This window comes from Furipterus horrens, unplaced genomic scaffold (assembly GCF_987537825.1).
Source record: "Furipterus horrens unplaced genomic scaffold, mFurHor1.1.pri manual_scaffold_2, whole genome shotgun sequence".
NCBI classification, from domain to species: domain Eukaryota; kingdom Metazoa; phylum Chordata; class Mammalia; order Chiroptera; family Furipteridae; genus Furipterus; species Furipterus horrens.
The window spans coordinates 59398455-59423456 of record NW_028327172.1 but is presented as its reverse complement, the minus strand read 5'-3'; the positions used below and the strand labels follow the sequence as shown (position 1 = coordinate 59423456).

The 25002-nt window shown below is 46.9% G+C and overlaps 1 protein-coding gene and 1 pseudogene across 1 annotated transcript in view; both read right to left on the bottom strand.

The window, feature by feature from the left end:
* Window positions 1-1611: 1611 nt before the first annotated feature.
* Window positions 1612-25002, bottom strand: part of ME3 (malic enzyme 3) — a 200044-nt gene continuing 176653 nt past the window's right edge. Inside the window, exons 8-14 of the mRNA XM_090265758.1 lie at window positions 10145-10242; window positions 9740-9853; window positions 8004-8109; window positions 7296-7438; window positions 6565-6738; window positions 3244-3342; window positions 1612-1854 (exon numbers count right to left, since the gene is read on the bottom strand). Coding sequence (XP_090121884.1) covers window positions 1693-1854; window positions 3244-3342; window positions 6565-6738; window positions 7296-7438; window positions 8004-8109; window positions 9740-9853; window positions 10145-10242 — 896 coding nt within the window. The 3' untranslated portion in view covers window positions 1612-1692. The remainder of the gene's footprint in view (window positions 1855-3243; window positions 3343-6564; window positions 6739-7295; window positions 7439-8003; window positions 8110-9739; window positions 9854-10144; window positions 10243-25002) is intronic.
* Window positions 14090-22593, bottom strand: LOC150018644 (succinate dehydrogenase [ubiquinone] iron-sulfur subunit, mitochondrial pseudogene; annotated as a pseudogene).

Here is a 25002-nt window from a genome sequence, read left to right as displayed (position 1 = left end):
GAAGGAATTTCTAGGTGGAGACCAAGCATGTATGAGGGTATAGACCTGAGTACCTGTATTTAGTTCCACAAAGATGTTTGGTGGTTTGGAACAAAGGAAATGTCATTTGAATCTTCTTTTTGTCTTAGATTGTATAGCTAAAGTTTGTTAATTCAGTTGATTTTTTTCAAAGAACCTGTTTTGTTTCATCAGTTTTCTCTATTATTTTTCTTTTCTTTCATTTATACATTGAGATATAGAAAAAATACTATAAAAGGTTGCCTAGTGTTCATATTTCAACTCCACTGTTCCAACTCTCCTCTAAAGTTTCTCATTCTCTATGAACCCAGAGATATAGAACAGGAATGTTTTTTCAGGATAGTTTTGGCTGAGCACTAAGCACCAAGAAAGCAGATGTTAGAAGAATAAGACCTGGACAAGAGGTGGCTGGTGTCTCTGCTAGTTACTGTCCAAGGAATCCATAGTCTACCTAGCCTGTCACTGAGAGGTGGTCATATAGGACCAATATATCCATTGTGGGCAGTGGAGATCTTGAGGCTGAGCTGGCAGCAGGGGTGGGTAGTGGTGGGTCCCTGAGTATGATTTATTGTTTCCTTTGTTCTACAATGAAGCTAGAGGTTGAAAACTACCATCCCAATAGGTTTTCACAATTTGCAGACTTTGATTGCAGGGGCTGCAGACTCATTCCACCTCCCCCTCACACCTCAGCCCATGGTGGACTCTGAGGAACATCGGGATGTGAAGGCTATGGTTGAATTTGGTCTAGGAAGTACATAGGACAAACTGACACCATTCTATAAGAAGACTTCTTGGTTTGCTGCATGATTTAAGAGAATGAAGGGTGGAAGAGAGAGTGTTCCAAGGCCAGGAAAATGAAATCAAGTCTTTCCTAGAACTCCCCATGGTGCCCTTCCCCTCAGTCCCTCTCTTGCTCCTTCCTCCTCAACTTGCTGACCCTTCCCACCCACACTCTGGTTTCCTTTTCATAATAACTAAAAAAGAATGTCTAATACTCAACAACCCACAGGGCAGTGGCCATTTCTGACTAGTTAGCGAGCTGCCTCAGCCAGCCAGTCAGTCCCTACACCCATCCGAGACTTGAAGGGCATGTGTTCCTCCTACAGAGTTATACCTCCTTGATGGGTGGGCAATGCTTTATGGCCAGTGGCTGCCCTTATATTCCTCATTTACCAATGACTCCTACCTACCTGTCACTCTTGGGACTCAGTGCAAATACTTTTCCCGCTAAAGCCTTTTCTTAACGTCCTCCTAGGAAGTGCCCTCTCCCTTCTTTGAGCACCCTTGACCTTTATCTTTACTTATTTCATAGACTTACCACTTTCTCCTTTGGGGCAAAAGGCATTGTGTTCATGTCTCACTTCTTCCACTAGACATTGAGCTCTGAAAAGCTGAGCTCTAGGAAGGATTCTATATTTCCCATGAAGGTTAGCCAATAGTGGCAATTAATAATAAGGACATTCTTGAGAAATAAGAGGAGGGTTCTAGAAAAGTGAACTCAGAGCCTTTAGGGACAGGCTCTCATTCATTGTACACCTAAGCATCTCCCCTCATACCAGGAAAGTTTAAAGGAAAAACACAGTGACAAGGATGGCCATTTTGGAATCCATTTATATTGTCAGTGTTACTTTACTCTGGGCTTCATCCAGCCCCACACCAGCCTCTGGGACTGCATCAGACCGTCTGAACGCTCATGGCTTCCTTGGGCCAAGCGTAGCTGTCCAGTGTAAAGGAGTCATAGTCTGGAGTGTAGACCAGGGATCTTACAAATGCCTCCTTGTCCTTGGGCTCCGGGTAGTAGGAGGCCAGGTTGTGTTTGTACGCGAAGTCAAGAACCTAGGGAAAAACATGTTTGGCTGAGGAACCAGATGTGAGGAGAAACCTGCCTAAGGACCCTTCTTTGGGAGCCTATGGAAGGGAATATACTGCAAAGAACCGGCTGTGTGCCTCTCTTGAGCTGTGGTCCACCAAAGATGGATAGGAAGGGTGTTGAGCTTTCTGCCCAGATAGGACGCTGTGGCGTAGTGGCATAAACACTGGGCTGGGGCAAGAGGTCTCAGACTATAAAGTCTGCCTCTGCTTCTAGCTGTCTGTGGGTCCTCAGTAGGAATATTATTTTTGTGGAGCCTCAGTTTCTTCATCTGTAAAGTGGGGGTAGTGAGACCTTTCTCTAGACTGGTGTGAGAATAAAGTTAGGTAATAGGCAAAAGTGTTCAGTGCCTGATACTGCCCCCTCCAAATGGGTTGAATTGGAATAATAGCCTGGTCATTGCTCACTGGGTATTAGATTTGGCTTCAGAAGAGCATTGTTAATCCAAATATTCCCCACAAAGAAGGAACTGGACAAGAGGGAACTGGACTCTGACTGGAGTGTTGATCCTGAGAGTTGATTCTGGATCCTGTACTGAACAACTCAGGTGGAGTGAGTGTCATTGTGCACTGCATTTTCTAAAATTATTTTAAAAACTGATTATAGGACATGTAAAATATATATACTAAGAGAAGTAATAGTTTAATGGTCCTCATGTATTCATCATCCAGATTCAATATTTATCAATGTTGGGCCAGTCTTTATCACACCATGTTCTGATTCTTTGACAATCTATCATCTCTACGTGGTCTCTAGGAGGGGAATTTTCCTTAGAATGTTCCATGAATCTGATCAGCCCATCCCCCAATCATTCTGAGAGAAAGGAGAGGAATGAGCATCTACTCTGGCACTGAGTGTGGAGCTTCCTCACTATTGTCTTTTAAATTTGTCCAGAACTCTGGGAGAGAGAAATTACTGGTCCCCTGGGAAAGAAGGCAGCTGAGACTCAGGGAAGTGAACTGATTGGCCCCAGGCGACTCTGCTGCTGATCGGCAGTGCTGGGGCCCTGCAGCTTGAGCTCATTCCACGATCCTATGTAAGTTGACCTTTCTGTATAAATGGGCACTTATGATTCATTTCAAAAAAATTCCACCCACATTCCAGTCCACATAACTATGGACTTTGATGGCCTTTCTGCCTGGTGTTTGAAGGGAAGGTCAGGACCATTCCCAGAACTGGCCTGAGTGGGTGTTGAGGGTAGGGCTTAAGCTTCAGGCAGGAGTTTGTCACTCAGCCTCTGGGTTGTATGCAGTACAACCAGAGCTGCTCAGAATGTCACCCTTAGCCCTCCTACAGTCAAAGAGCAAGGTGATGGGCTTCACTACCCGTATTACAGGGGGTATGACTTTCCTTACTTCGATGGCGATTCTCAGAGACACGTCTCGGATGGTGCTGAGAGGTGGGTATAGTCTCCCCTGGGACAGATGCTGCTCAGAGACTTCCTGGGCAATTTTCTGGGGAGAGAGAACCGAGAGAGGCTCAGTTTCTGCCTTCCCAGAACAAGCCCAACACATTACTCTGAAAATTCCCCTCACCCTTCATAGGTGGCCAGTCCCTGTGTTGTCTCCCATTGTTGTCTCTGCTACCACATGACCCCATGGGAGCTTATTGCTTGGCCTCAAGCAAGGATACATCCTTTCTGTCCTGCTAGACTGGCAGAGGCTTAAAACAACCTGAGGCTCTCTGAATTCTAAAGGAAAATCACTAAGACCAAGATGAATAAACTCAAGGCTTGCAAAGCAGACTGTGATCTCCCCTTGGTTGGTCGAGCCTGTTGCATAGGGATCCCTGAGCTCCTCACTTCCTGAGTGCTCAGTAACATCCTGGGTGCCCATCTAGGCCATCTTGTCTCTCTGTATTTAGGGCTCCTTGAGCTCTCCTTTGCTGCCCTGGTCCCAGACTGGGGAAAGGCTTCCTCTTCAGTGAGTGACACCAAAAATGGGCCTTATGCTTTATCTGAACAAATGCCCTAAGCACATCATCCTGGAAGCAGCACCTCCCACAGCTTCCATCACTTTGATTGGAACATTTTTCTGGGGGCCAGCTCAGCCCTGCAGGCTTCATCCTCCAGCCTTGGGCCCTGGTGCTCAGCCAGCCTTGCAGAGGAGCCTCTGCCATGTGTTGACTCCAATTCTACTCCCACAAGATCTTGTGTCCAATTTAAATTTGGGAAAAGCCATGACACTCTCTGAGAATTGTGTATCCCAAATGGGCAAGGCAAAGAGTCAGTGTTGCCTCAGTTTGGCAGACACTCCCTCATTCTCACATTCCTATCTCTCCTTTCCATTCAGTCAAAAGTTCACTGAGCCCTATGATGTGCCACGTTCTGTGCTAGGGGCTGAGGATCCACAGTGGAGGAGCCAGAGTCTTTTCCCTATGGGAGACTGATGTCAGTGGGCAATTATAACAATTATAATGAGGTGAAGGCAAGGAGAGGGACATAATACACACAGAGGAGGCTAGCCCCAGTTTTTCCTGTGTCAGAAAGGCTTCCCAGGGGAAGTGACTGAAGCTAAGACCAAGGATCAAGTTTGTTTTTGAAAAGAGGAGGGGGACCAGCACATGCAAGTTCTTGGAGATTAGAGAGAAGAAGGAGCAAGAGAGAGCAAGAGTGTGAGATAGGTAGATGGTACCTGGATAGGTAGATGGTAGGGTAAGGCTAAAAGGGAGGCTCAAAAGGAAGAGAAGGTCTGGTGATGAAGTGCTTAATAAAGAACTGTGTGAAGGAATGTGGACTTGACCCTGTAAGCACCGAGGAGCCATATGTAGGTCTGAAGTGAAGACAGGGCCTTGGCCTGCTTCGGGTTTGGAAGGATTCTCTTTGTGGAGGTGTGTGAGATGGACTGATGTCCCAAGGCTAGATCTGCATTTGGGAAGGTTATACTGCAGGGTGAAGAACTATATCATGTATGTGCGGTCACTTCTGAGATGCTGGGCACTGGGATGCTCTGCTGCAGCTTGGAGTCACATTGCTTGGGGTCATCCTCCTGTCATTTCTCCCATGCCCAGCAACCTTGAGCAAGTTACTTCAGCTCTCTGTGCCTCACTTTCCTTGTCTACGACATAGGAATAATCACTATACTTATTTACAGAGTTGTCAGGGTGAAATACATTAGTGCATGTAAGTCTCCTAAAAATATTGTTTTTTCATAGGAAAAACAGATTCAACTTAAATTGTCTTAACTAAAAGCACCCTTTTCAGAAATATAACTTGTCAGGCCTTTGAAGACCAGACTGTCAGCTCCAAGAGGGGAGGGACCTTGTCCTAATAGCAGGTGATTAATAAGTAGATTGAAGAGACATTCCTGTGTGTCAGATGGACGCTGTTCATGAAACTATGGAGCTGCACTGTCCCAGAGCATGGAAGTGGGGTGGGGCAAGAGGGTGCAGATGTCTCTGGGGGTGACATAGAAAGGCTCTAGCAACCATGTTCCTGCACAATGGGGGAATCTGCTTTCAGGCAGATTTCACGCAGGAAGTGACTCTTTCTAACCAAAGGTAGTTTGAAACAGCTCTGCCCACGGCCATAGGACAGCCACCACCACCACAGGCCATAGCAACGAGAACAAATACAAACAGAGAACCACAGTACAAAGCCATAGCTAGTGTGCACATAGTTCGGGGGAGGCTAGAAAACATCCAGTAGACAGGCATGGCCACGCAGAACTGGCTCTCAATCACCAGGATGTAGTAAGAAGGAACCTGGTGGTCCCTCGTGGGACTCAGCTCTAAGTGGGGCTGAATAGGGCTGTGTGGAAGTCACTTCCATGTCTTGTTGGTTCTGGTCTCTCACCAGGGCAATGGTAAAGGGGAAATGCAAATGGATGTCAGAGATCACAGTAGAGCCTTTGGAGCTTTGTCTGGGATAAATATATTTAGAATTTGTATATAGCTTTGGTTGGCTTAACCTCCCAACATAGACGTTTTTATGCCACAAAGTGAGGTTGAATGTGATGTGCCTGACATTTACTAAGCATCTGACAAGCATCAGCTGTAACTAATAATAACTGTAACTGTTATTACTAATAACCATTATGAATGTGGCTGTCATTCTTAATGGTTCTTTCATTGTTTTCATTGTGTCTAGTAAAGATCCCTTCTGGGGGCTTTTCTAGTGAGACACCTGGAGCAGGGGCACCCCCCCCCCCACCTCCACATCTGTGTTCAAGATCCAGTTACTCAGAGCAGGCAGACAGACATGCAGCCCATCCCCTTCCTTACAGAAAGCTGCCCTAGTGAGCTTATTCTGCCAGCAGTCACCCCAGTCACGTGGTCAAGATATGTGGCTGGAAGAATCCATGGCCTATCATGTCCACAGGCCCAGAGTTTCAGATGTCTTTGGTGGCATCTCCTCTGTTCTAGGCATCTAGATGCACTGCCAGAAGGCAGGGAGCAGTACAGGGGGTGTCTCCTCACTGTCGGTGCCTCTGTTAACACCTCTCCCACTGACTATTTCCTAACCCCCTTAAAAACCTTGTGTGTGTTTTGAGAGAAGTTAAAGCTTCAAAGTGATTTTAAGAGAAGCCTGAAGCACAAACACTTTAGGAATCCATTGCCAGGGCTGGGGGCAGGTGGGTAGAAGAGACAAGAGAAGAAATCTTTGGGGGTCTGGTGTAGGACCTGAGGTAGATCACAGGCCCTATTGGGAGGTGGTGAGGGAGCAGGGACAGTGATACCTCTGCTGTCAGGAGGAAGATCTCATCTGGGATGTGCCGGATCCCACCGGCAATGACTCCCAGAGCCACTCCAGGGAACACATAGGCGTTGTTTCCCTGCCCTGGAATGAAGGTCCTGCCATCTTCCAGAGTCACGCTCTTAAAAGGACTTCCACTGGCAAAGATCCCTCGGCCCTGGAGGCAGGAAGAAAGTCAGAGACAATGCTTGGAGATTGGTTTGGGGCCATAATGGTGGCCTATGTTTGTGTCTCAAATGTTGGGCCTTTCTTCATCCTCTCCCAAATGTTCAGCATTGTGCTGAGCACACTGCATTTATTCATTTGACCAGAAAGCTTAGCCCCAGTGAGTTTCTTGGTAACCAAGAAACTGCTGAAAGGGGAAAGTATACCTTTTTTACCTGTTACCTCCTGGGCGGGCCAACCCAGGACATGACAGGTATGTATATGGCCTAGAATCTGCAAGTGCCTTGAGTTCTGGTCAAAGCTCCATGTTATTAGAAGAACCTTGGATAGTATGAGCAATGGTAAGAACTTGGGCTTTGAAGTCAGACCTGGATTTGAGGGTCAGCTCCACTCCTTACTAGCTCTGTGCCCTTGGGCAAGTTGCTTCACCTTTCTGAACCTCAGTTTGCTCATCAGCAATATGGGGATTTCTTTTTACCCTCATAGGGTTACTCATAGTCATTGTTACTATGTCCTCTCAGCCTGGGGAAGGAAGGACTCCTCGCTGACCTCAGTGACCTGGTAGCACTTCTCAGCCGTGCACTCGGCCTTGCTGGTGGGGTTGCTCAGGGCAAAGATGATAGGGCGCTCGTGGAAGGAGGCCATGTCCCTCAGAATCTGCTCCGTGAAGGCTCCTGCGATGGCAGCAACACCTACAGGGAAAAGGTGGGTAGTGGGGATGCCTATTCTCTATGAACACCCATTCCTCTCCTGGTGGTAGTGGTGGGGGAAATACTAAGTGCAACACGAGAGACTCAGGAGGCCCATGGGTGGTGTCTGCCACAGCGATGGAGGAGACTTCCTGCTGATCCCTGAGGGACCGCTGGTCCTCTTCAGGTTCATGTCCAGTTAGGCTGCAGCTGTGAAGTCATTTCTGGGCATTGTTCTTTATTGTAGGCTACTCTCCCAGTGCAAGGAGGGATGCCAGCATCCCCACCTCGAGGAGGAATGCTCATTTCATCCTGGTTGGAGACCAGCCTGTACTCTTCCACTGTACTGTATAACTCTGCATTCATTAAGCCCCAACTTTTTGCCTTAGTTCTATGGGTTTTATATAGTAGTCATGCAATAAACGTCTGTGGCATTGAACTGGACATGGAATAGGGGAAAGAGCTGTGTTTCCATAGGCCACTTCTGCCTGCTTGCTGAGCCTCAGTCTCCACCTGCAAGTCAAGAGGGTTAGCTGGGCTGGGCAGTGGACTGCCCCCCTCCTCCTACCTATGATGGCCGTGGGCTTCACCAGCCTCACCACCTCCTCCAGGGAGTTTACTTCAGGGTGGTCCTGGGCAAATATCTCCTTCTCATGGTTCAGGTGGCTTCTCCCCTGTGGCAAAAGGAAGAACACAAAGCAGCTGTGGTGGTGAGAACTGCAAGGCAGGGGCATGGGTGCATTTGGAGACTCTGAGAGCATTTCCTGTTGAGCCCTGTGCTTTGGTTTGAGCTATCAGAAGCCTTGGGGCTTGTCCTTTTGATTAGATTTCCTGGTAGAACCTAAGGATTTTTAGTGCGTGTGCATGTATGGTGCATTTATCTAATCCAAACCATATATGAAGAATCTACAAAGCCTTTCTTTGACCTGTTAGGGTCATGGTTCCTGGGCCAGATTGAAATGCCCTCAGGAAGTGCCTGAGTCCGACCAAGACCCTTGGTCCTAAGGTACCCAGCACCCAAGGTATCCCAGATGAGGGATGGGACCTGAGCCACCTAAGGTCAGGGAGCTAATTTGAATGCATTTTATAAGAGCCATTAACCTCCTTGTGGACGATACCAGGCTGAGCTCCAGAACAGGCTTACAGTGACTGGCGGTGCCAAGCCACCAGATTCCTTCCGTTTCAGCAAACAGGAGTTGGTGGAAGACAAGCTGGTAAATGGGTACCAATGCTCCTGATGACTCCTTTGGATTAGCTGTCCTCATGAGAACCAGAGTGAAGACATCGGCTTTGAGATATCTTTTAGTAGAGGTGAGCTCAATGGTGTTAGCAAAATGATGTGGGGAGATGGGCAAGAGGGAAGTGGCAGCCTCTCCCTGTGCCTGGATTATGCTCTGGAATGACCTGGGGTGGCAGGAGGGGTCTCCAGGCTTCAGTTCCTGCCAGCAGAAGTCTGGCTCTCTGTGAAACAATAGGCAGGTCTCTGCTACCCTTGGTTGGTGGTCCCACATACTTCCCCTGTTCCTATCTCTTATGTTTTCTTTTCTTTTTTTTTTTAAAATCTCTCACTGCCATTCTGTGTTAGTGAATTCTGGGAATTAAAACATGGAGCTCTGAGTGAAGTCCTAAGGGAGGAGGTCATCCATTGTGCCCCATCACCGTATTGTGGTCAGAAGCTGGATTGTCACTCTCATTCATTCTCTCACTCACATCTCAAACATTTGTTATGCACTTGCCATATGCCAGACATTGACATCAAGACTACATAGTGTAGTGGGGAGACAGACAAGTAAAGGGGTAACTGCCCTACCATGTGGTAAGTACAGTTTATGGGGAGGGGGCTACATGAACATGCATGTAATGAATTGAGACCTAGATGCTCAGAGAAAGCTTCTTGGAGGAGGTAACATTTGAGCTAAATCAGAAGATTAAGGAGGAAATGGATGGGGCGTGTGGGACTGAGAGTGGGTGTGAGAGAAAAGAGAGAAGGGCAGCTCAGGCAGAGGAACAAGTGCACAGAAACGTGGAAGAGGCTGCATGTTACTTTTGGGCAGCTGTGATTCATTATGGCTGGAGGTTAGTGCAAGGCAGCAAGTGCGGGAGAAAAGGGTGGAGGGGGCACACTCACCTGCACGCACATTCAAAGCGGTTGCACAAAAGCAAGTAAGGCTACTTTGTAATGACTCTTTGGAGGTTAGGGCATTGTCCTCCTTTTGCCCTCAATTCTGTCTGAGCAGTTTGCACCCTGGAGACCTCAATAGCTGAAGGTGTCAGGAAGTCTCCAGGTCTCCACATTGATAGTACCTTGACAATGAGTCCCTTGGAGTCCACCATCCAGATCTTCCTCGTGGCCTCTGCCTTGGGTATGCCTTCTTTCTCTAGGGCCATGACAAGGAGGTGGGCGATGCCCATGGCTGCCTGGGAGGTATTATGTGGTGAATGTTTAGACACAGGGCAAACAGCTACTCAGTATTGATCAGATACTTCACCAAGATCCTCTCTCTCTCCTTCCTCCCTACTTCCAGGAGACGCAGTTAAATCCTTGCCTTGAGTCACCCAGATGTTGGGGCCCAGGCTGCTGCAATTATCACAATGCACCCATCTTCTTCCTCTTCTCAGAACCTCAGAACACCTCCCCACCTTGACAGCCCTCCACCCATTCTTATTCTCCTACTGGAACAACTGTAGAGAGCTCCTGATGGCACCTACCTCACCTGCACCTTGGAAAACAAACACGTGATTGGAGAGCTTGTTCTTGGTGATTCTCAGAGCAGCCAGGATCCCTGCCACAGCGACGGAGGCTGTGCCTGCAACAGAGTGGACAGATCAGCCTCGGGTCACTGGGTCCCAACTCCCAAGAGAAGGCCATTGGCAGAATTCCCCATGCCTAGGACCTGTGGTGGAACAAACCACTTTCCTTAGCTCTTCTAGAAGTCAAGCTTTAAGGCACAAATGTTTTTAGAGCAAATTCATGCCTTCTTTTGCAGGTAACTGTTATTTTGAGAAACAGCCCCTAGATTGTTACTCTGCCCTGGGAGAGGAGATCAGAGAGTCAGGTGCTGCCACTACTACCATTTACCAATATAACAGAATCCAAAACAAAGTGTATTCCTCATAGAAATCCTTTAAGGGATAAGTGAATAAAAACATATTAAAATTAGGCCACAAACTAACCAAGTGATCTGAACTGCTTATCTTATCCACCCAGCCACAAGGTTAGCTGTGCCTGGAAGCATACCATCATCAAACGTCTTGAGCAAGATCAGAAGGTACAAGTTACAGGAGCAGGTGGCTCAGGTTTGTTTGACATCTACTCCTGCTGCATGCCTTGTTCTTGCTTAACCCACACCTAAGGCCTCAATGGGAATTCCTCATAACAGCTGGAGAAAACAATTTGGACTTGGTTTACAGATTGTTCTTAATGATATGCCGCCATCAGCTCACAGCCCTAATTCTGTATACAGTAAGGGTGTTGATAAAGGAAATCTTTCCAATGGACATGACTTCAAATTGAAAATTTGGTTGTCCACTTTGGTCCAAGAGATGTCTAGAACTTCACTGGTTCATGGGCAGTTGCTAATGGTTTAGTTGGATGGTCAGGGACTTAAAAAAACAAAACAGTAAGATTGATGATGAGGAAGTCTGGGAAGGGGTGTGTGGATGGACCTCTTGGAATAGGTACAGAGTATGTAGATATTTGTGCTCACTGGAGGGCAGAGTGAAAATAGGTTCTTAATAGGCAGGTGGACAGCATGGCATGTCCTATGTATGTCAGTCAGCACCTTCCCCCAGTCACCTAGAGCTTGTTCAATGGGTTTATGTGTAAAGCAGCCATGGTAACAAGGATGGAGGCTATGCATGGACTTCCTCTCACCAGTGCTGCTACTGTTACTGCCAATGATTAACCTGTCAATGGCAGAGAGCAGTGTTGAGCTCCTGATATGGCACCAGTCCTTTGGAGGACCATCCAGCTGGCAGCAGAAGGATGATTACATTGGACCCCTTCCATTATGGACAGGAAAGATATTTGTCCTCAGTGGAATAAACCTATATTTTGGATATGGATTTTCCTTCCCTGTCTGTAATGCTCTATCAGTGCTATCATCTGTGGATGTTTGGGATGCCTATTCACTATCCTGATATATTCCAGACAACCAGGCTTCTAATCAACGAATTCATTTCAGAGTAATAGAAGTGCAGCAATGGGCTCATGCCCATGGATTCAGTGGTCTTGACACGTGATCTATCAACCAGGAGAAGCTGGACTAATATATCAGTAGAATAGGCTACTGAAGACTTAAGACTTAAGACTATGGAGATGGTGAGGTTCTGTATTACAGAATGCAATATATAATTTGACTTAGCAAGCAATGCGTTGTGCATCCTTTCCCATAGCCAGAATGCTTGGTTCTGGAAATCTAGGTGTTGATGTGGGAGTAGCTGCTCTTACCATTTCACCTAACAACTCACTTGTAGAATTATTGCTTCCCGTCTCTTCAATTCTGTGCTCTGTGAATTGAAGGTCTTGGTTTCCAAGGTTCCCAAGAAACAAATGCTTCCATTAGAGTTCATAACATGGTTCTACTGAACTGGGAGTTGAGACTCCATCTGGCCATTTGGTGCTCTTTTTACCAGAAAACCAATGGGCAAAGAAGAGGATTACTTTACTGGCTGTGGTGATTCATCCTGATAACCAAGGGAAACTGGGGGAAGGGAGGGCTATATCTGAACCCAGGGCATCCTCTGAGGTGTATCTTAGTAATTCCATGCTCAATAGTAAATGTTAATAAATACCACTGCAACTGAACTGAGGCAGGACCACTAGGATTGAGATCCTTCAGAAATGAAGGTTTGGGTCACCCTGCTAGGTAAATAATCCTGGCAAGCTGAAGTCCTTTCTGAGGACAAGAAAACATGGAATGGGAAGAAATTTATAAATGTCAATTCTGGCTTTATGACTGGTTACAGAGATAAAGAATATAGCAGCCATGCATGCTTTTTATTTTATTATTATGTGATTACACATAATGCTATATATTAGTTAATTTATTATTTATTCTTCCTTCTTCCATTTATTATTTTATATGAATTTTCTTGGTGGTTAATTCTATAATTTAGTCTTTGAGTAACAGAATTTGCAAGCATGACTGCGACTGAGTTTTTAGAGTAGTTAATCCTGCCCAGAGATGGATAGTGTGACTATCTTCCAGAGATGCATTAAGTGACTTTTGAGACTGCTTCTCTCCATTTCAGGGAGAAGGTGAGAATGTCTTCATTTGTTGGAAGAATAGTTGCATTTCATTAGGCATGTTGTTGGAGTTGTTTTGTTGTTGTCTGGAAGTACCAGTTTATAGAACAATGTGTATGGATGCTGAATAGCTGAAAGGGTGGAGTGTGCCAATTACGAGTAATTGTTTCCCAGCTTTAAACCCACTCTTCTTTATTCTGCTTTGTCTACAAACCATTCCAGCTTGGCCAACTCTATGCTTGGACCTACCAATAGGGGGCGCCAGAAGGCGACTGAAAGGCTGGGTTGGGGGAAAGAAAACTTTCCAGCACCAATCTTGCCTTGCAAGATTGCTGGGTAAAAAGTAGGACATTCAGCTAAATTTAAATTTTAGATAAAGAATAAATAATTTTTTAGTGTATGTCCCATGCAATAGCATAAATGTTCTAAAAAATTATTCATTATTTATGTGAAATTCAAATATAACTGCATCTGAGTTTTGTTTTTGCTAAACCTGGCAACCCCACAGCCTTGGTTTTTCACCTCTACAGCAGCAGTTTGTTCCAGAAGCAGCAGCTGAATCCAGTTTGCCATTTGTCCATCACTTACAGAACTAGCCTTGTAGCGTGCCCCTCAGAGACATAAACGCTGGCCAGCAGTCACTTCATCTTTCTTTGTTCCCCCAGCCTCAGGGGTAATAGCAGATCCTTACTGTTTCTTTTTGGCTTTTCAATTCTTTAATACATAATTCACAATTCTTTATATTAAATTTTCTCTGTTAAAGCAAATGGTGCAGACCTTGCCTGACAGAGTTCACATAAAAGTAATCAAAACTGGCAATGATAGGCCTCTATGATGATCCAAGAAAAGGCAATTAAAGTGAGACTATTTATGGTTTGTTAAAGTCGCACAAATCAAAGAAATTGATGTTATCTAAGGCTGGTGAAGAAGCAGTGAAAAGTTAAAGATTCCAGGATACATTGCATTTTAAAGAACTACAACCCTTCTTGGAAAACTATTTCTTCCCAATATAGACCAAAGGCATAAAATGTTTTTGCCTTTTGACCTCCTGCTTCTACTTCTGGGAATCTATGTATGGAAAAATCCAAAATGTGTGTCCTAGGATATTTATGACATTGTTATTTATAATAAAGAATGACTGGAAATAAACATGTAAGAAACTAAATTAGCTGGAGTAGACACTCAGTAGACTATACTGCAGCCATTAAAAATGACCATTATAAAGATGGTGTAGCAACATAGAAAATGCTTTGAAGTTAGTATAGTCCTTCATGTCTTTCTTATTTCTCAACATTTTTATTATACATGCTGTATTTATGGATAATCAAGGCCTTTGAAGGAACTCAAATTAGATGTAAATCATGTTCAGCTGAACTGGTTACAAGTCACATTTATCATGAGAACAATTAAGCTGAAGTTTTCTTTTCCTTGTATTAATAGGTTGCCATCACAGTCTTGATTTCAGCAATAGCTTTCCCTGGGTTCAGCCCCCTGGGGCAGGACCTTGTGCAGTTCGCGATGGTGTGGCAGTGAGAAGGGGTCCTGCAGCTTGGCCAGGCGCTCCTCTGTGAAGCTGTCTCTGGAGTCAATCATCTAGTGATAGGCCTGCATAAGTACCGCAGGTCCCAAATATTTGTCCCCATTCCACCAGTAGCTAGGGCCACTGGTGCTGCAGTGGGCACAGAAAATGCACTCATACAGTCCATGTAGTTTCTCCTGACCTTCTGTGGACCGCAGATACTGCTGTTTGCCTTCCTGGGATTCACCTTCTCCTTCAAATAAAGCTCGATGGATTTGTACTGAGCATAGAAGTTGCTCAAATCAGGAACAATATCTTTGATCACATACACACACATGGAGGAGGGTAGATTTTTTTTGAGCCTTTGTTGATGTTGGTGTCCATCTTTCGGTGCCATCTAGAGTGTTGCCTCCGCTGGAGCCACAGACACCTTCTCTTTATGATCTTCGGAAGGTCATGGTAGAATCAGTTTCATTCTGCTCTTGATTAAAGCATTCAACACCACAGGACCATATTTATTAAAATCAACTTCATAAGTTTGCATGTGAAGGTTATCTCCAGTTTTGTCTGGGTCCCAATGGTAGATGGCAAATTTTTTGATTTGGAGAGCTGTGGCTGCAGCTGTGTGGGCCCCCAACAGGTCTGCAGGCAAGCTTCACAAGGGCTGTGGCTGGAACGGGTACCTCAAGGTTACTCTGGCCACCTCCATCATCTTGGCTCCTGACCATGAGCCCCCTTATATGTCTTTTAAAAAAATATTATTTATTTATTTTTAGAGAGAGGGGAAAGGAAAAAGAGAGAGAGAGAAATAATACTGTGTGGTTGCCTCTCACGCACCCCCAGCTGGGGACCTGATGTGCAACCTAGTTATATGCCATGACTGGGAATCGAACCAGAGACACTGGGTTCGCAGGCCGACGCTCAATCCACTGAGCCACACCAGCCAGGATTATATGTCTGAATGTAAATTATTTGCTAATCCTATTTTACAGATTGGGAAGATGAGGTACAGAGCAGTTTGCCGAATTGTCCAAGATCACATAGTAGAATGAGGGTTTTTTTTTTTTTTTTTTTTTACCATCAAATGTATCATTTTTATTGATTAAAATATTACATTTGTGCCAATTTCCCTTCCCTCTGCTCCCCTCCACCCAGTGGCCCCCCTCCCTCCAGTTGTCCCCCCCTTTTAGATTATGTCCATTAGTTGTGCATACAGTTCCTCCCAACCTCTCTCCATCTATTCCATTCCCTCCTACCTTGATCCCCAATTCCTATATCATCTCCCTCCCTTTCCCCATTCCCCCTCCCTGTTGACCTCCCCTCAATATGCTTCCCGTACCCACAGTTCCTTTTCCACTCTCGTTGCCTATTTAGTTTGCCTTTGTTTCATCTCCCTAGCTTCTGTTTTTTTAAACCAGTCCCTTTAACATCTCATATAACAGTGGTTTGGATCTAATGAACTCTTTCAGTTTTATTTTGTCCTGGAAACACTTTCTCTGTCCTTCTATTCTGAATGACAATTTCGCTGGATAGAGTATTCGTGGTTGTAGGTTTTGGATTTTCATTACTTTGAATATTTCTTGCCAGTCTCTTCTTGCCTGTAGGGTTTCCCTTGAGAAGTCAGCTGATAGTCTAATTGGGACCCCTTTGTACATAATTCTTTTCTTCTCTCTTGCTGCTTTTAAGATTCTCTCTTTATCTTTAATTTTTGACATTTTGATTATAATGTGTCTTGGAGTGGTTCTCCCTGGGTCCAGTCTCTTGGGAACTCTCCTTGCTTCCTGGAGCTGCAAGTCTATTCCCTTCCCCAAGTCTGGGAAGTTCTCCTTTATTATATTTTCACTCAATTTTTCAAGTTCTAGTTCATCTTCCTCATTCTCTGGCAAACCAATGATTCTTATGTTGGGCCTTTTATAGCTGTCCCAGAGATTTCTGATCCTCTCATTGTTGCTTCCCATTTCCTCTCGCTGCATTGGTTGACTGCTTGTTCCTTCTCCATATTCCAGTTTGTTGAAATGAACTCTGGATTTTTTTTTTCTCATCATCTGTCTCGTATACGGTTTTGTTCCTTTCGTTATGAAAGTTTTTCGCTTCTTTCTTATCTTTTTCTTGCTCTTTTGTGAATTCTGTAAGCCACCTGATAACAATGGCCCAGAACTGAGCCTCTGACAGGTTTCTTATCTGTTCATCTGTCAAGTTCTCTATCTGCTGCCTGGTGAGCTGTGCTACCGGGATTTCTATAGTTGTCTGCCTCATTTTGACAGATGCGTTTTGTTTTCTTGGGCCGGCTGTCGGGGGCAGTGCCTGTGTGCGTCACAAATCAGCGACCGGCGCCTGCCTGTCCGCGACCTATTTCGCAGCCCTGTGGTGCTTTCTTTGGGGGCGGGGTCCAAGATGGATTCACACAGTTATTCAGCTAGGAGACCGGGATCCGTCCTCCCGCCCCCCTGGGCCTCACTGTTCAAGGCGATGCGGCGGCCGCTCTCCCCAGCGCCGGAGTCGCTCACCGCCAGGGGCTTGGCCGCAGCCGGGATTCCTCGCCGGGGTCGCGCACCGCCAGGGGCTTGCGTAGCCGCGATTCTTCGCCGCCTGCCGCTCCGGGTGCAACCGCAAACAGCACTGCCCTCTTTAACTCTTACCTGCCCAAATGGCACCGCTGGTTTATAACTTCATATGTTGGACTTCCGTGTAGTTTTATTTTCTGGAATTTCTAGTTATCCTTTGTTTTGAAGTAGTTGTATTCCTCTCTAGTTGTAGAGGGAGACCTAGCGTGTCCGTCTAAGCCTCCATCTTGGCCGGAAGTCTAGAATGAGGTTTTGAACCCAGGGAATCAGGCTTTAGGAATCTAGGGCTTGTGCTCTTAACCCCTGAACTACGCTTCACTGGGTTAGTACGAAGGAGGAGAACCTTAAATAGTCTGCATATCATGATTCTAATTGTAAAAAAGATACACACAGAAAATCTGAAAGAAACTACAAAATACTAGGGGTTGCAGGGTGGGAATATGAGTGAATTTTCTGTTTTCTCTTTTCCAGGGGTTGTGTTTTGGTAGCTCTGGGGTGAGGCCTTTTCCCAGAGCATGGGTTGGATTTGTGCCTGGCTTAGAGGCTCTGTGGTCGGCTGAGATGGGGGCACAGCGAACAGAGCCCGATAAATGCAACTTCACCACTGTGGCTGCCAGAAGTCAGGGATATACTCCCCAGAAGATGAGGTGCAGGCTCTCCAGCCTTCACACAGCTGTGACCTGGAGGGACTGCTGGAATGTCAGCAGGGCCCCAGAGCCAGGGCTGAGGACTACAGGGCTTCCTAACATTGTCCGAGGGTCCCGAAGGAGCTCAGCAGGCACCCTACACTCAGAGACCTCCAGTTTACCAAGGCTTGGGCACAAATAACTATAACACAATCAGTAGCTAAATGCATTGTTTCAAAACCATTGCATTTATTCATTTACTGAGCATCAATTATGTACCAGACTCTGGGGTACCAAAGAAGGATATCATTGGTAATAAAATAGGTTCATTCTTTCTTCAGAAAGAAAGAAGCTATGAAATGACTACAAGTGTGATGACTCTTATAAAAAAGTTGTTCATGATACTCTCAGTTACAGAAAAGTATATTATTAGTATCAACCCACCTTTGCAGCTTCATTACTCTGCATGTACTCTCTATGTATCTGTTGTCATCATTTCCTGAGGCCACTTCTATTTTTTCCACATCTGTACTTTGCCCCAGCTGTTCTCACCATCTGTAGGACCCTTCTGCAGTTCATTATTTATTCCTTAAGATTCAGCTCACATGATTTCCTCCACTAGGCATTCTCTACTTTCCCCAGGCACCATTATCAGTACCCCCCTTTTTTCCTGATATCTACGTACTTTTTTATCTAACCTGAATAAAGCTGGACTATGTCATGGCCAGGCTCATCTCTGTACTGCGTTTGAAAGGAACACTAACCTGCCCTGGCTGGTTGGCTTAATTGGTTGCAGCATTGTCCTGAACACCACAAGATTGTGGGTTTAGTTCCCGGCTAGGGCACATACCTACATAGCAGGTTCGATCCCCAGTTGGGGCAGGGATGGAAGGCAACTGATTGATGCTTCTCTGTCACATCGATGTTTTCCTTCTCCCTATATCCCTCTCTTTTTCCCACTTCCTCTCTCTTTAAAACCAATAAACCTATCCTTGGGTGAGGATTAAAAAGAAAAAAAAAAGGGGGGGGGGACACCAACCTGCTATCCAGAAAGTGTCAAAAAGTGATTTAAATAGTTACTTAAATCACTTACAGAGGTGGTGAGATTTGTATGGTATGGCCCTCCTCCCAAATCCCCGAATACCCTTTGTCCATTATTTTCTCAAAGTCCACTTATTGTGGTGGCTCTTCCCCATTTTTCCATCTCCCAAAAACAACCTCATCCATCTTTTTGCCTCTCAAAACCCATTTTCATTTGCTCTTCCAAGTCACAGTATGCAATCCAAAGGATCTCAGGTGATTCATATGCCCTTTTAAGTTTGAGACCCAATGAACTAGAGGGCTTCTCTAGGTGAAGTACTAGATTCCCCCCATTGGACAGAGAGGGAGTTTTCTGCTCCTGGGATTCTATTTTAGGTCCACTTTCTGCCTCCTGGGAGGGATCAGCTGTACAAAGCACCTGCCACCAGATGGTGCCAAAGACATTTCATCAGCGAAGCTACCAAAGCCACTGCTCTTGACGTTCTTTTTTCCTTCTTGGGCATTAAATATCTTCTGTGGTTAGAACCTGCAGGTTGAATAATGGCTTGCCTGCGAAATACAGAAGTGGCCTGTTATGGGAAGGTGAATAATTCAGTGTTGACGTTCAGTGCTGGGTAGGGACTGGTGAGCGTGGCCTCCAACAGTTGTACAGAAAAGGGAACTGCGGACAGAGAGGGCAGTTGCTTGTCCCTGTCATTCATCCAGATGGAAGCCAGGCAGGGAAACCCGGGTACAGGTTCCAGCCCTCCGCCACTCGTGCAGCTCTGACTGCCTCTCCTGACTCTAAAGTGGAAGGTGGCAGGGGCGGCATTTGTGGCATTTCCCTGGGGGAGGAGAGAGGGGCAGGAGGTATAGGAGGGGGAGGGAAGCGAATTGAGGCAGTGAGTGTAAGTTTTCAGCTGTGACTCTGGAAGAGGTGGAGAACACAAACCAGTGGGAACTCTGATAGAAAAGAGTTGAAGATTTCAATAAGGATACTGGGCAACTGCCATTTAATGACCATTCTCTCTGTGACCTTGGCTCTGTGCTATGGACATGCTTACCTGCATTTGTTCATTGAATCGTCACAACAACTATGAAGTAGGTACTATTGTCTCCCTTTTCTCCCCTCTTTGAAGTGGAAAGTGAGTTTCAAACAAAATAGAAATTATCAGGAGAGAACTCCTGAAACCTCTCACCACCAAGTCTATAAACCCTCTGCCTCCAAGTCCACGTGCTTGGCCTTTCCTCATCGTACAGCTGGCGGACTGTCGCTGCTCCTGTGAAAGCTGCCTCCAGGTGTGTGCGAGCTGCATGCTATCATTTTGCCCACTCAAGGAATTTGTCTTGTAGTTCTCTCCCTCTTTTTCTGTATCCTCAATGCCTCCCTCTCTTTGGGATCACTGCCATCAGCATAAAAATATGCCATAAGGCTCTCATCCTAAAAAAGCCTTCTCTTGACGCTATGTAGTTCCCACCCTATTTCTTACTTCCCTTTAGAGCCAAACTCTTCGAAACAGCTGAATCTACTCGTTGCCTCCGTTTCCTTTCTTCTTGGTTCCTGAAACCCAGTCCAATCAAGTGATTGTCCCCACCTCTTGTCAAGTCACTGGCACCTCCACCTTGCCAAATGTGTGGTCAGGCCTCAGCCCTCCTCGTCCTTGACCTCTCAGTAGCATTGTACACTGTTGCTCATTTTCCATTTGGGAAACTCTCGGTACTTGGCTTCCAGAACCCCACACTCCCTGGCTACTTCTTCATGATCACCTTTCTGGGCTCTTCCTCAGAATCCTTTGAAGTCAGGTTATTCTAATATAGACCAGGACTCAAGAAGAAACACAGCAGTACTTAAACCCCATATTATGAAGTATGGTAAACAAAGGTATCTCACTGACTTTCATTTTGGGGGATGCTTGGGTAACATGTTAGGAATTTAAAAATGGAGAGGAAGGAAGCTGCTTAGTTTTCTGGAGGAACCCTGCCCCCACCCCCAGAATAGCCCAGGGATAATCCAAGGATATTTTAGAACATGGCTGTGCCCATAAATGCTACAGGCAGCAGAAAGCGTGACTGGTTGTTCCTCATTCATGAGGAAAGAAAAGCAAATTTTTTTTTTTTGCAGGGGAGCTTTCCATAATTACATTTCCTGAGGAGGTTGTAGGCTCAGGAAATGCACAGAGGACGAGCTGAAAATGTGTTTTTCTTTTGCTTTTAGTAGTCACATTTGACAAAGTTAAAGGAGTTTCCATGCTAAACAACAGATTACTGGAGAAAAGGGAAAGAAGTAGCTGTTTATCAGGTGAGGTCAGGCTCCAAGGAGGACAGGGAGTTGGGCTCCCTTGGGGTCTGGGGAGGTGGCCTTGGAGGCCTGGGACCATGGGGCACTGGGCATCCTCCACAAGCCAGGCTTGCTTCAGAATTAGCACTATTTGTTTGTCCATTAGCACCTGAGTGCCAGGTCTGGGGCCTCACCAGTTTAGGTCTTAGGCCTTGGGCAAGGAAGACAAATGAAATGGTTCTGTTCACAGGTAGTTCACAGCATAAATGTTCAGAAAGTTCAAGTTCTCCCTATTGGATATGAAGCAAAGGCCTTCTCTGACTGCTTCAACCCTCTTTCTGTATCATGAGGGGAATTTTCTAGAGCCCTTGGACCCTCCAGAAGGCAGTTCCTGGCCCATGGCAAAGGTGGGGTTAGGCCTATTCTGCCACAGTTTGGAAGGAACCTGAGGGAATAATTGCCACCTTCTCCACGTTGGGGACCTAATTGAATCAGCAGGCTATGGGAGCAAAGGGGTGTTTGTCTCAGAAGAGCCAGGATCAGACGACCGACATCCACGAGACTCTAGACTCTCGGGGCTGCGACAGCCTGGGGACACAGGACTTAGTGAGAAGGAAAATTTGGGGACTGGAGAGATCAGGTTGAAGAGACCAGGGGTAGTTTCACTGTGGGGGAGAGAAAATATTCTCTCAGCTTGTGTGGTGGGGGGAGGGAGAGGGGACAGTGAGCCCTGATAGCCAGAAATAACCCCACCTCTCATAAACAGGACAAACCAGATGAACAAAGTCCTCAGAGCTAGGCCATTCCTCCCCTCTGCCCCTTTCCTATGGGGCATCTGAGCCCTGGGGTGCTTTGAAACGTTCTGCAGAGTGGGTGACCACAGCCCAATGTCACTTCCTTTGGGGCTCCGGGGAAAGGTGGGGACAGATTTGGCCTTGAGTGCAGGGAGGTGAGGCTTGAGCCCTTAAGGACAAAGAGAAATTAGCCAGGAGCAGAAAAGAGTTCTAGGCAGAGGGACCAGCACATCCAAAATCACAGAGCTGGTAGAGAATTCACAGAAATGTGAGTACTTCCCTGGGTTGCAAGGATATATGTGGAAAGTGGGGAGAGCTGAAGTGGGGCCCTGCCTCCCTCCTCAGGCTCCCCCAGTCCTGTGCTCACACTGGCCCCTCCCCTTACCTCCACCAGAGCCTCTCTGTCTCAGCTCTCCACCCTTCCTTCTTCCCATGCCTACTGTTAGGAGTCCACGAGAGGTATGAGGGCTGGGTACCAGCACTGAGTACTGCTCCATGGCCGTCCCTGCCCCTGCATCACTACAGTCTTTACAACAACCTAGTGCCATAAACAGGGTGATGATACGATAGACATACTTAACAATGAAGTGCATAGGCCGCAGCCAGCCGGTACAGATGATGGTTTTATAAAAGCATCCTGGTCAGTCTGGCAGTACTAGTTGATTATCAGTTGTGCTGTCAATACTATATCCATCTTACAGATGAGGAGAAGAAGGCTGTGAGGATTTAAGCCATTTTGGCCCAAACCACAAGCAGACAACCTAGGCTTGTCTTGATCCAATGTCAGGCTGTTAAGCTCTGTGACTCACAAATGAAAACTTGAAAACTTAAAAGTGGGAGGGGCTGACGATGGCCTGACAGACCACAAAGACACCTTGAGGGGCCATCTGTCCCTGGAGATGTGGCAGGACTGCCAGCAATGCAGGCCGGGGAGGGCTGCTGGGGTTGGAGGATGCTCTGGAGCTGACAAGCCAGCTGGTCTTCCTGACCCAGCCACACCCTGTGGGCAGCTATGAGGGGAGACCAGGGGCCTGCGGGTAGTAGGCCAGCAGCGTCCCGGACCTGCTGCTTTGGAAGGACATGGCCGGCCCGGCCTCCACCATGTCCATTGCTATTGCCTTTCCACCTCCAGGTCTCGCTCCCCCTCTAAGAGTAGGGAGGCTCACCTGGTCCCAGCTGAAACAACAAAGTCACATGAGCCTCTGCCTTTTCCAAAATTCCTGAAGAGGCTGCCAGGGATGAGTCAGTGCAGCCCCAACAGCTCACGGAGAACCAGCCTGGGGCACAGAGGTTTTCCATGAGTCTGAGCTGGGCAGGCGGCAGGAGACCGTGGGCAGCCCTGGGGAGCACGTCTGCCCTCCAGCTGGGGCGGCCCCGTGGCTGGCCCCGTGGGAGCAGTGATCCCAAGGTGTGTGTGTTACAGCAGGACTGGCTGGGACACCCTTCCAATCACGCCCAAGCTCCTGGTCAGCACCAGGCATGGACTTGCTCTCACGGGGCTCAGTCTGGCAGGATTGTGAGACCATTAGACATATCTTTCCTCCTTTGATTGAGGATGTGAGGCCAGGCTGACGCTCAGAGTGGGCAGAATGACCCTGTCTCACTTTCATTCCAGCCTGGGCCACGTGCGGGGTTCTAGTGGATTCTGACCACTGGTCCATTGCTGGCAGTCCTGCCAAGTCTCCAGGGGCAGATGGTCCCTTGGGGTGCCTGTGGGGTCTGTCAGGCCATTTTCATCCCCTCCCACTTTTAAGCTTTCAAGTTTTCATTTGTGAGTCACAGAATTTAAGAGCCAGACATTGGATTGAGACAAGCCTAGGTCAGAATTCCCATTTTTCTGCTTGTGGCCTTGGCCAAATGGCTTAAATCCTCACAGCCTCTTTCCCCTCATCTGTAAGATGGATATAGTATTGACAGCACAACTGATAATCAGCCCGTACTGCCAGCATGACTGGGATGCTTGTATAAAGCCATCATCTGTACTGGCTGGCTGCGGCCTACGCCACTTCATTGCTGTGGTGGTGTGTCCCCAGCAGCCACGTGTGGCATGGTTTTGGTTTCTGATCACCTCTGTGATTGCTCTCTCCCTTTCTCCCAGCCCTCTCCAGTTCTGTGCGCACAGGGGTGCCTTTTCCAGTTTTGAGCAAGGCTGTGTAGTCTTATGTTTCATTTCTGTTTACTTTGTATTTGGAGACAATTCTAGCACGAGCTTAATCTTCCACGTTGCCCCATTAATCCTAGACCTCCTCACCAGTCTTCTAATTGCCCACTCAGCAATGAGAATGCACGTCACAGGCTGCTGGTCCTGGAGCCATCACTAATCAGCTGGCAACATGGGCGAGACCTTTCCGACCCTAGGCTTCATCTTTGGGTCTGTAAACTCTGGGAGTTAGAGAAAGTGATGAGAAAGGTGAGGAGAGCAGCAGGATGCTGGGGAGCAGTGATCCCTCACACTTATGTGGAGTCTGGAGTTTAACCCTTAGCAAGAAGACTTGCCACGCCACCTCTTCCACAAAGGAGAAGAGGCAGCTTGATGTTGTGGAGGGTTCTGAGTCAGAAATAACTAGATTCCCATTATTATTATCCAGAAATAGCTAGTCCCAGCTTTGTGACTGTCTGGCTATGTGACCTGGAGCAAAACTTAACCCCTGAACTTCAGTCTCCTCATCAGTGACATGGGATAGCAATGTCTGTCCTCCCCACAAGGGGGAGGGGGTTTTACAAGGAAGTTGTGTGACAGTGTTAGTGAAAAACACTTTCCAGACCTGAAGTTCTATGTGTGTACAGAATATTATTATTTGGCACAGCTTGGTTCCCTGGAAAGCAGATTCTGAGACAAGTGGCATGCTCAGGATGCTATCAAGAAGTGCCTGTGGGATCAACGCACACAAATGGGTGGGTGTGCTTATGAGAACGTCAGCTTGCATGTGTAGACTTCATTCATTCATTCTTCAAACATTTATGAAGCATCTACAAGGTGCCAGGCACTGTGCTGGGAGCTGGGGAATGAGAATAAGACATGGTTTCTGCCTCTGAAAGCTTATCGTCTCTTGGGGAGACCAACAACCCAATGAGGCATTTGGGGCACAGCGTGGTAAGAAAACTGACGAGAGCCCAGGTGGCTGCGGAGGCAGCTGATGTGCACCCAAACCAGACTGGGGAAGCGGGAGCTGATGTGGGGCCTTCCATGGGATGGGAAACCCTTGAGCTGAGTCTTGAAGGGTGAGTAGGAGTTAGTTTCTCAGGCAAAGGTGATGGGAATATGTCTCAAGCTGAGGAGCAGAACATTCACATGTAGAGAGAACTGGGCTGGGGGTTGGAGGACAGAGAGAGAATTAAGGCGGGTGGAGGGGGGCACAAGCAGGCCTTATACTTTCAGTGAGGGAGTGAGAGCTTTCTTATGAAGGGGGGTCAACATCCATAGTTCCATCTTAGCTGTGTGTGGCAGTGGGGTGGGGGCAATGGAGCGGATGAACTGCAGGACCTGGATGCATCCCCCTGCCTGTGTTTATGAGGAT